The sequence below is a fragment of the Salvelinus fontinalis genome, chromosome 11, assembly GCF_029448725.1.
Source record: "Salvelinus fontinalis isolate EN_2023a chromosome 11, ASM2944872v1, whole genome shotgun sequence".
Lineage (NCBI taxonomy): Eukaryota > Metazoa > Chordata > Actinopteri > Salmoniformes > Salmonidae > Salvelinus > Salvelinus fontinalis.
The window spans coordinates 43716959-43729086 of NC_074675.1; the positions used below are offsets into that span (position 1 = coordinate 43716959).

The 12128-nt window shown below is 42.8% G+C and overlaps 1 protein-coding gene across 6 annotated transcripts in view; it reads left to right on the forward strand.

The window, feature by feature from the left end:
- LOC129865760 (nuclear factor 1 B-type-like) overlaps positions 1-12128 on the forward strand; it is a 90750-nt gene that overhangs the window by 50231 nt on the left and 28391 nt on the right. For 4 of the 6 annotated variants that reach the window (XM_055938768.1, XM_055938766.1, XM_055938767.1 and 1 more), the window contains exons 3-6: positions 4600-4653; positions 7687-7755; positions 9834-9954; positions 10319-10437. In XM_055938768.1, the coding sequence (XP_055794743.1) occupies positions 4600-4653; positions 7687-7755; positions 9834-9954; positions 10319-10437 (363 nt within the window). Of the gene's footprint in view, positions 1-4599; positions 4654-5915; positions 5996-7686; positions 7756-9833; positions 9955-10318; positions 10438-12128 lie in introns of those variants that run through there. The other 2 variants (XM_055938769.1, XM_055938771.1) reach the window with 2 other exon arrangements.

Sequence of the window (12128 nt, forward strand, 5' to 3'; positions counted from 1 at the left end):
TGTCTCCCTCCTCGCCTATCTCTCTGTCTCTCTCTTTCTCTCTCTCCTGGGAGAGGGCAATAGTTGGCAGTTGTAACTAGACTGATGGATGGGTCTGAAAGTGGCATGAGGGTGGGAAGTGCCAGGGTGGCAGGGAGGAAGAAAGTGGGAGGATCCACTTGCCATCACATTACTGTAGGGACGTTGTTCCACAAAAACCATTGGCACAAAAGCCCTTGACTGTGGCATGTAACATACATTGAACAAAAATATAAACTCAACATGCAACAATTTCAAAGATTTCCCTGAGTTACAGTTCATATATGGAAATCAGTCACTAGAAATAAATTAATTGTGCCCTAATCTATGGATTTCACATAACTGGTCAGGGGTGCTGCCATGGGTTGGCCTGGGAGGGCATAGGCCTACCCACTTGGGAGCCAGGCCCACCCATTGGGGAGCCAGGGCCCAGTCAATCAAAATAAGTTTTTCCCCACAAAGGGCTTTATTAAATACAGAAATACTCCTTAGCACCCCTTCCCTCCTCAGACGATCCTGCAGGTGAAGAAGCCAGATGTGGAGGTCCTGAACTGGCGTGGTTACACGTGGTCTGTAGTTGTGAGGCCGGTTGGACGTATTACCAAATTCTCTAAAACGACGTTGGAGGTGACTTATGGTTGAGAATGAATTCTCTGGCAAAAGTTCTGGTGGACATTCCTGCAGTCAGCATGTCAACTGCGTGCTCCCTCAAAACATGAAACATCTGTGGCATTGTGTTGTGTGATAAAACTGCACATTTTAGAGTCACCTTTTATTTTTCCCAGCACAAGGTGCACCTGTGTAATGACCATGCTGTTTTTTTTTTTTTTTGACCATGCTGTTTAATCCGCTTCTTGATATGCCACACCTGTCAGGTGGATGGGTTAGCTTGGCAAATGCTCATTAACAGGGATGTAAACAAATTTGTGCACCAAATTTGAGAGAAATTATATTTTTTTGCGTATGGAACATTTCTGGGAGATTTTCTTTCAGCTCATGAAACATGTAAACAACACTTTACATGTTGCGTATATATTTTTGTTCAGTATCTCATTAGAGATCTCATTAGAAAATATTTGAAATGACAAATGTGCACACATGATGTGCCTGAGAAGTCAATAGCACCATACTGTTTTTACTGAAATCATGTCAATTTCCATCCAGAGTAATTTATTTTCAGAATAATTGTGTCTTACAAGCTAACAAACCAGACACGCTAACAAAGTAGCCAGCTTAGGCATCGAAAAGAGAGCAAGCTATCAACAACAGACTTCCCTTGTGTCCTCTGTATCCTGTAAAGAGAGCTCAAAGTTGTGACTATTCACGGTTAAACATAAGGGTGGATTTTTTCACTTAACGTATGGTGGTGTTGTTCCCGCCCTACTTTGTCATTGTTGAGCCACGGCCAAGAACATTCCGTTTTTGCAGTGCTGTTTAATGGTCAAATTTAGAGGGGGTGGGGAGCGAATAAATCTCTCAACGTTTTTTCTTCCATTTTTTTCTTCTCTCTCTCTCTTCCTCACTATCTCTCTCTCTCTCTCTCCTTTTTTTTTTACCTCTGAAATGGAGCTCATGAGAGAGGGAAGTCTCAGCAGCAGGAAAAGGAGTGTTGTTGCAAGGCGAGGCTATCTGAGTTCACCGTCTCCCGCCTCTGTTCCTCACTCCGCATTTAAGGCGTAGATCATATCACAACCCTGTGGTTCTCATTGTGCATAGCTCATACATCAAGCACAGGAGGAACACGTGGGGGTGGCTGTGGTACAGTAAAACCTTATGGAACTCAAGTCAAACACAGCCTAGCCGTTCAATGTTGTACTGTTTACTGCACGGTTGGAGCTAGGAACACATGTATTTCGCTACACCCGCACTAACATCTGCTAAATATGTGTATGCGACCAATAACATTTTATTCGATTTGATTTGTTTCCCTGTATGGTTGGTTTGGTTGGTTGAAGTGGGGGTTGGTAGAGGGAGGGAAGGAAAGGGGGAAGGGGGTGTCCTCCTCTCCTTCTCTCCCATATGTTCTTTGATAGGCCGATGCTACAGTAGGTTTTGTAGGGAAGAGTGGTGTGTAGTGTGGAGAGGTACTGCTGTTTTGTGGAAATTTAAGTAAGCTCTTTGGAGCTACTCTTCATCTGTGGACCTATTGTTTATTGTATATGATATGGTATAGTGCTTCCATGCTCAACTGGAGGCCCGCGGTCCGGATCCGGATCCAGAACGGGGTCAATACGGACCGCGGCCCCTCCCCCTCCCCCCAAACACTTGGTCTGACTGCAAATCTGGTATCATATAAACACATAAGACATGGAAAAAATTGTAGAATTGTAGGAAATTAGCTTTAAAATGGAAACAACAACAAACATCTCTGCCCCATGCTCAGTGTGTAGAATTACCGGAAATTAGCTTTAAAACTGCAACATTTTCTCTCTGCCAACAAGAGGGGTATGAACAGTTTGGGGTCCCATGGGTTGCGAGGTGGTTTGTTACTACACTGATAAATGACAATATCCATCCGGACCATTGCCACCTAGGAAATTTGAGTTACCGGACCTTCTCAAATAGTACTCGAGTACGCCTGGACTAGGGTTTATGTTAAAAGCCGGGTGCTTGTGAGCATCGTTTGAATATCTGTTAGTGTTGCGTGACGGTTGGGAGACAATACTCAAATGGCCTCTGGTGGTTGTCGGTGACTAACAAGCGCGGCGACGGCTGAGGAACGCCAGCTTATCCTCCTCCCAAAGGTGCTGTAAGGTAACAACATCAATCAGAGGAACCACGTGGTTAGGCTAGGGTAGGCGCTACCTTATGGGGAGAATTCCTGACGTGTTTCAGAGCTTATCCCCCACCCGTTGCGTGTGCTATGTGCATGCTTCTCCCAGGGCCAGGCAGGGCAGGACGAGGCAGAGACACACCATGTTCTCCCTAACCCAAGCCCTGTAAAAAGCCAGCCAGAATCAACCAGTCTTTGTGTGCAGGTCAGGATTACACTTTACCTCGTATTTTTAACCTTGTCTTATTGCCTCTTTCCACCCCAGCTGAAGGCTTTTCACTCTATTATATATAATACCAGTCAAAAGTTTAAACACACCTACTCATTCAAGGGTTTTTCTTTATTTTTACTATTTTATACATTGTAGAATAATAGTGAAGACATCAAAACTATGAAATAACACATGGAATCATGTAGTAACCAAAATATATTTCAGATTTTAGATTCTTCCAAGTAGTCATCCTTTGCCTTGATGACAGCTTTGCACACTCTTGGCATTCTCTCAACCAACTTCATGAGGTAGTCACCTGGAATGCATTTCAAATAACAGGTATGCCTTGTTAGAAGTTAATTTGTGGAATTTATTTCCTTCTTAATACGTTTGAGCCAATCAGTTGTGTTGTGACAAGGTAGGGGAGGTATACAGAAGATAGCCCTATTTGGTAAAAGACCAAGTCCATATTATGGCAATAACAGCTCAAATAAGCAAAGAGAAACGACAGCCCATCATTACTTTTAGACATGAAGGTCAGTCAATGAGGAACATTTCAAGAACTTTGAAAGTTTCTTCAAGTGCAGTCGCAAAAGCCATCAAGTGCTATGATGAAACTGGCTCTCATGAGGCCCGCCACAGCAAAGGAATACCCAGGGTTACAGAGGATAAGTTCTTTAGCGTCACCAGCCTCAGAAATTGCAGCCGAAATAAATGCTTCACCGAGTTCAAGTAACAGACACATCTCAACATCAACTGTTCAGAGGAGACTGCATGAATCAGGCCTTCATGGTCGAATTGCTGCAAAGAAACCACTACTAAAGGACACCAATAAGAAGAAGAGATTTGCTTGAGCAAAGAAACACGAGCAGAGGACATTAGACCGGTGGAAATCTGTCCTCTGTTCTAATGAGTCCAAATTTTAGATTTCTGGTTCCAACTGCCATGTCTTTGAGATGCAGAGTAGGTGAACGGATGATCTCTGCATGTGTGGTTCCCACCGTGAAGCATGGAGGAGGAGGTGTGATGGAGTGGGGGTGCTTTGCTTGTGACACTGTCTGTGATTTATTTAGAATTCAAGGCATACTTAACCAGCATGGCTTACACAGAATTCTGCAGCGATACGCCATGCCATCTGGTTTGCTCTTAGTGGGACTATCAAAAACCCTTGAATGAGTAGGTGTCCAAACTTTTGACTGGTACTGTAAATCAGCGCACATCTGGCTTGGGCTGTCAGGACTGACACGTCCGCAGATATATGAAAATAAAAATCTGACACAAACTAAGGAAGCTGCAGAGTATTCGTTATATAATCACCATACTCTGTGTAGACTCCAGTTGATATTGTGTCTAGTTTGAAACTAAATCAGATCTTTAACAGCACCTTGCTTGTTTGTTTTTGACCACCTGTGACATTCAGGGTACTTTGGACATGTCCTCGTATTGCTTTGGCAACACTGGGTGGTTTACATGAATTCCAATCAAGCTCATTTGAATTACTTCAATTGATAGAAGAGTGCTGAACTTTAATGACCTTTTCTGGTATTTCATGATCTCAGGTTCGCAATTGAAGTATGGTTCTATATCTGTGTTACAGACGCACAGCAGTCAGGAAGTCCCAGTAACAATGAGCCAGGCAACAACCCTCCAGGTATGTACCTGAAATTGACTGTCACTGTCCTCCAACCTCTGTGCTGTCAATCATAGCTCTATAGTTCCCAGTCCCCTCTCTGTACTGTATATAGTATATCCTCACCTGGTAGAATGATTACTGTGGTATCTGTTTATAGCAGTGCTCTTTTTGTATAAGGTCCATAGCAGAAATATGTATTTTTGTATATACTCTATGCTCTCACCTGGAACATTTCGTTTTAAGATAGTTTTGCAGATATGCAGATTACACCCATCTGAATATACATAATGTATCTCATAATGATGGTGCTGTCAGCTACTTACAATAGTAACTGCATCTAAGAGACAAAAAAGATTGTGAAACATGGAGGCTAGACCACTTTGTGCTCTTCTGCAGTACACTAATGGAGGTCTGAGGCCATAGTTGTCTTCCTTGCCAAGAAGGGTTGGATAGCTGAGCTAAATTGGCTAGCCAGTCTGCTAGCTAGCCAAACAAAATGGCTGCCGTTCCAAATAATCTCCGGCAGCCTGTTGCTGCTCTCCTGGACTGACCTGGACTATGTCATCATGGGCCAGGAATGAAAATAGAGAGAGAGCGTAATTAGGTCCATTCCTAAAGAGCAGGTTTTGCCTGCCCTGGGTGCGCCTTTCGCTGCCAAGTCAAACAACGTTGAGCCAACGTTGAGCCAATGACTCAGACCCTGGGAGGGCCTCCCTAGATGCTCCCTCTACAGTGCCACAGTTCCCTTCCCTTCTCTGGGACGCCCGCTGGCTTGTGTTGAGACATTAGGAGGAAGAAAGTGCATTTAGCTGCCAATCGGAATCCAGACTCACGCCTTCCCCTTATGTAGTTGGCACACCCAATGGTCCTCCTCAGAACATCAAAGGATGAAATGTCAAAGTAATTTTGGGAGTCAGTGACATGTCTCTCTGGATAGCCTGGTCCCAGATCTACTTTGTGCTGTAGTGCCGACTCACTATGGTCATTGGCGTGACAAATACAGTTGAAGTCGGAAGTTTACATACACCTTAGCCAAATACATTTAAACTCAGTTTCACAATTCCTGACATTTAATCCTAGTACAAGTTCCCTGTCTTAGGTCAGTTAGGATCACCACTTTATTTTAAGAATATGAAATGTCAGAATAATAGTAGAGAGAATTATTTATTTCAGCTTTTATTTCATTCTTCACATTCCCAGTGGGTCAGAAGTGTACATACACTCAATTAGTATTTGGTAGCATTGTCTTCAAATTGTTTAATTTGGGTCAAACGTTTCAGGTAGCCTTCCACAAGCTTGGCCCATTCCTCCTGACAGAGCTGGTGTAACTGAGTCAGGTTTGTAGGCCTCCTTGCTCGCACACACTTTTTCAGTTCTGCCCACAAATGTTCTATAGGTTTGAGGTCAGGGCTTTGTGATGGCCACTCCAATACCTAAACTTTGTTGTCCTTCAGCCATTTTGCCACAACTTTGGAAGTATGCTTGGGGTCATTGTCCATTTGGAAGACCCATTTGCAACTAAGCTTTAACTTCCTGACTGATGCCTTGAGATGTTGCTTCAATATATCCACATAATTTTCCTTCCTCATGATGCCCTCTATTTTGTGAAGTGCACCAGCCCCTCCTGCAGCAAAGCACCCCTGTGCCATGGTTGGGATGGTCACTATGGCCAAACAGTTCTATTTTTGTTTCATCAGACCTGAGGATATTTCTCCAAAAAGTACGATCTTTGTCCCCATGTGCAATTGCAAACCGTAGTCTGGCTTTTTTATGGCGGTTTTGGAGCAGTGGCTTCTTCCTTGCTGAGCAGCCTTTCAGGTTATGTCGATATAGGACTTGTTTTACTGTGGATATAGATACTTTTGTACCTGTTTCCTCCAGCATCTTCACAAGGTCCTTTGCTGTTGTTCTGGGATTGATTTGCACTTTTCGCACCAAAGTACGTTAATCTCTATGAGACAGAACGCATCTCCTTCCTGAGCTGCGTGATCCCAAATTGTTTATACTTGCGTACTGTTGTTTGTACAGATGAACGTGGTACCTTCAGGCATTTGGAAATTGCTCCCAAGGATGAACCAGACTTGTGGAGGTCTACCCTTTTTTTCTGAGGTCTTGGCTGATTTCTTTTGATTTTCCCATGATGTCAAGCAAAGAGGCACTGAGTTTGAAGGTAGGCCTTGAAATACATCCACAGGTACAACTCCAATTGACTCAAATGATGTCAATTGACCTTTCAGAAGCTTCTAAAGACATGACATAATTTTCTGGAATTGTCCAAGCTGTTTAAAGGCACAGTCAACTTAGTGTGTGTAAACTTCTGACCAACTGGAATTGTGATACAGTGAATTATAAGTGAAGTAATCTGTCTGCAAACAATTGTTGAAAAAATTACTTGTGTCATGCACAAAGTAGATGTCCTAACCGACTTGCCAAAACTATAGTTTGTTAACAAGAAATTTGTGGAGTGGTTAAAAAACTAGTTTTAATGACTCCAACTTAAGTGTATGTAAACTTCAACTCTATATTAACAGCACAACCTGAGCTGGGACCAGGCTTGACCAATTGGTTCTGAGATTTTATTTTTACATTCTGGCCCCCATACATATTGTACTTCAAAGCATCCATGTTTCAGTATTGTCAGTATTCAGTCTGGAGCTGTGTTAATATAATAAATATTATATACAGCATTAAGCTTTTTATCTGTGCATACATTTTACGTATGGGTGGCCCCTGGGAATCAAACCTACAATCCTGGGGATGCAAACGCCATGCTCTACCAACTGAGCTACAGAGAACCACCAGGTGGTGGGCTATAGGTGGTGGGTCGATGAAAGATGCTCTGTTTTATTACAAAAATATTTTGGTCGAGAATCTTTGCTCGTCCCGTGTGCAGTAAGCAGGGAATCAAGTAATGATTTATTACTTTATCACCAGCTTAAATCAGTATGAATGTAACTTGCTGTAAGTTCCGCGAACACAAAGCATATGGTTTAATGTTTTGATTGATATATTGTATTGATATATTGTCTATCTTTTTTTTTGTTTCTGCAGTTTACTTGGAAGACAGCTTCATCAAATCAGGAGTCTTCAGTGTTTCGGAGCTGGTGCGGGTGTCCAGAAGTAAGTACAGTACATTCATATATCACTTTACTCATTGTCCATTCAAAAAGAGTGAGCTTTACGGTACAAAAGCGGGAAAAACAGTCGAGCAAGCATTAGAACACAGTATGTGTGTGTTTACAGTAGACAGGTGTGTGTGTGTGTGTGTGCAAGTGTGTGTTTGTATAGACTGCCCTTCTCAAAGACGATGACAGATGTTCTTTCAGGTATCTCGCTCCACAGTTAGCTGAGGACAATGGTTCCCTCAGGCAGGATTTACCTGTACTGCTCAAGTGCTGTTGTGTCCTACACAGTGGTGGGAAAAGTAGACAATTAGTCATACTTGAGTAAAATTAAAGATACCTTAATAGAAAAGGACTCTAGTAAAAGTATAAGTCACCCAGTAAAATTCTACTTAAGTAAAAAAATATTTGGTTGAAAATATACTTACGTTTCAAAAGTAAAAGTACAAGTATAAATCATTTCAAATTATATTATATATATATTAAGCAAACCAGATTTTCTTGTTTTGAAAATGTATGGATAGCCAGGGGCACATTCCAATATTCAGACATAATTTGTAAATGAAGCATGTGTGTTTAGTGAGTCCACCAGATCAGAGGCAGTAGGGATGACCAGGGATGTTCTGTTGATAAGTGCCTATATTGCACCATTTTCCTGTCCTGCTAAGCATTCAAAATGTAATGAGTACTTTTCGGTGTCAAGGAAAATGTATGGAGTACAAAGTACAATATTTTCTTAAGGAATGTAGTGAAGAAAAAGTAAAAGTAGTCAAAAATATAAATAGTCAGGTAAAGTGTACAGTAGATACCCCAAAAAACTACTTAAGTAGTACTTTAAAGTATTTTTATTGAAGTACTTTACACCACTGGTCCTACAACATACGGATGTTGTGTCCTGTATTCTAACATTTTTGATCTGTTGTTTTTCGGATTACGGTGCAGGCCTTTAAACCAATTAAAACTCAGTCAGTGCTGCGGTTCTGCAGTTCTTAAATGCAAATTCAAATGAAAGAAAGAAAAAAACAGTAACAGGTGTTCTAGCATCATTGTTAACATTCAGAAGTCAGGGGTCATATTTGCTTCAACACAGTGAAATTACTTGATGTCAGAGTGAGTGGCATGACACACAGTACGTTGTGAGAGAGAGAGAGAGAGGAGAGTCTCGTTGGTATGGAATTAAAACACAAATGCCCTTGGAGAGAGGAACGCGCCACCGCTTGGTTAGGGGTAGTCAATGCCAGGGCTGCTGCAGGTTGCCAGTTCCAAGACTGCAATGCTGGGGTTGACAGTTCTGAAGCTGCAATGCTGGGGTTGCCAGTTCTGAGGCTGCTATGCTGGGGTTGCCAGTTCTGAGGCTGCACAGTTTCGAGGCTGCACAGTTCTGAGGCTGCACAGTTCTGAGGCTGCAATGCTGGGGTTGCCAGTTCTGAGGCTGGAGCTCATGCCAGTGGTGAACCTCAAACCACAACAGAGGCCACCACACACTCCAGACTCCCGTCGAGTCCAGACCATCCTCGCAACCCACACACCCACCCACCGCACTCACAGGGCTCCCTTCGCAAGCGTCAGTTTCAAGAGAGGAAGGAGTGTTTACAGAGTGCCCTGGTAAACAATCAGCTGTCCTCCCAGAAACAATATCCCTCCCCCACGGCCATCAACCACAGGGAGAAAAAAAAGTATAATTTCACACAGTGATGGTGGGCTGTGGTACTCAAAGCATATCACACATACAACCACCATGAAAGTGAACTTCAGTGCACTTATTGATATGTGCTTGACCAATTACAATAGGTAGGAACTAATCAGAGGCCTGGTGGGTGTGGCTTAGTTCATGAGTTTGCAGTCTGCTGGTGGAATGCAAAAGTTAAATGATGTTCAATCATTCTATTTAAAAAAAAGTATTTAACATGTGAGTGGGGATCATGTACACTGAGATCATTTTAATGAAGTTGTTGGCCAAGTTCAAGGTCACATCACATCAGAAGCCTATCAAAGCTTCAGCAGCCAACCAATCAGCATGCTAGTGACCAGGAAGGATCCAACCTGTGCCTCTCTTTTCCTCTCCTTCCTCTCTAGCGCCCATCACCCAGGGGGCGGGGGTGAACTTCTCCATGGCCGACATGCCTAGTCAGCCGTACTACCATGACCTGAACTCCAGCGTGGGCCTCCATCGCTCCCTCTCTTCCCCGCCTGGCAGGTCAGTCTACTGCAGGACTCTACCCTGCCCCCTCTCTCTTTCTCATGCATCACATGGGAACCTCTTGTCACACATTGACCTCTGAACTTTGAAGGAGATGCAGGAGGGGGGAATGTAAAACTGATTTCAGTTTAGTGTCTCGGGGGTTAAATGTATAGTCTTACTCTGTCATTTATATCATAGCGTTGCTTCCATATTTGGCTATTTGTTCTAGTTCAAGTCTGTTTATACTCACGCATCTGGACAATACATCACCAGTAAACATACAATACAGGTACTTTTGTTTTACAGCATCACTGGCTGTGATAAAGGATCAAAGAAAATATACATATGTTGTGACTCATAATTTCTCCTCCTTCTTCAGTAAACGGCCCAAGACCCTCAACATAGAGGAGAGTATGGAGACCAGTCCCACTGGCCCTGACTTCTATTCTTCACCTAGCTCCCCAGCTAGTGGCAGCAGGACCTGGCACGAGAGAGAAGGTGAGAGGGGAGGTGTGTGTATGTGTGTGTGACACTGTAGGAGGTTTACAGAAGCTGTACTGGGAATGTTTTCAATAGCAAGGTTCTAGATTCCTAAATCGCAAACGGAATGTTCTCAAAACAGAACACTTCAAGATAATTGACTAATCTAGGTTGGGGGAACATAATCCCTAATCTACCAACATTTCTGCATTGTAGGAATTAATAATCAGAGATTAATACTCCAGCTAAGCAAATATCATTCCCTCAGAAATACAATACAATTAAACACAATACAATTTAATTCAATACAGACGACACATTATTCAATGTCTGTCCTGACTCTTTGTGGAGCAGAAGCAGCCCCACCATAATCTGTGGGGGGTTATGTAGGCTACACACAACAGTCTCAGTGTCACTCTTCCACTGTCAAGATGTTCCCAATGTTATCATTGCCTCTCGACTCCACAGCGAGCGGTTACAGTATGTTGATAAAATGATATGGCACCTTGTTCCCTCGATGTGAGCCCATTCAACTTGGCTGTTGATGTAATGGCATGTGATAACATGCAAGCCTCAGGTCAGACCGTAAACACCAAACCTTATGATTACATTGTCATAAAAGGCTACATGCTAAATATATGCAAATACTCTGTCATAAACCAAGCTAAGTAGAGAGTGATTGTTTTTCTCCCCCGCTGTGAGTTACAGTAAAACATTCAATGAGCTAAGCTTAAAGGGGCAATCAGCAGTTGCTACATCCATTTTAGATGTTTAAATTCATGATATATACCCATTAATTCTCAAAGGATATGATTTATACAGTAGATACCTCCTTAGCTTAATTCAACTGTCGTTCCCCATCAGAACCCAAAATATAAACTTGTTTTACTCATTTTAACTGCACATTTTAGATTGGCTTATTATTGTTCCCAGCACAAGGTGCATCTCTGTAATGATTATGCTGTTTAATCAGCTTCTTGATATACCAAACCTACAGGTGGATGGATTATCTTGGCAAAGAAGAAATGCTCACTAACAGGGATGTAAACAAATTTGGGTGGAACATTTGAGAGAAATAAGCTGTTTGTTCAATGGAACATATCTGGGATCTTTTATTTCAGCTCATGAAACATGGGACCAACACTTTCCATGTTGCGTTTATATTTTTGTCAGTGTAGTTTTTTTCATAATACTTTGAAAAAACATGCTTATGAGTAATGGAATCCTTGACAGGAAATCAAGCTTTATATAATGAGTGAACTCGTAAGAACAACCCCTGTTGATACTGTAAACTGGTTTGGAGGGTTGATGAGTTCTCTGATAGTTTGGGGGCTTCCTTATTGCTTCCTGTTTTCTCACCAATCTGAGTGAGAGTTGCAGTGTTGAAGCGAAATGAGTGGGATTTTCAGTGTGGTAGCGTTTCTATTGTGGAATGCAGTGTTGTACCAATGAAAGTGAGCATGATAGTCCTGGATGGCGCAGCGGTCAAAAGCACTACACCGCAGTGCTGAGGCGCCACTACAGCTTGGGGTTCGATCCAACCGGCCGTGACCGGGAGCCCATAGGATGTTGCACAATTGGCCCTGCACCATCCGGGGTAGGGGAGGGTTTGGCCGGTGGACTCATCGTGCTCTAGCGACTCCTTGTGACATGGCCGGGCGCCTGCAAGCTGATTCCGGTCGTCAATCGAACAGTGTTTCCTCCGACAC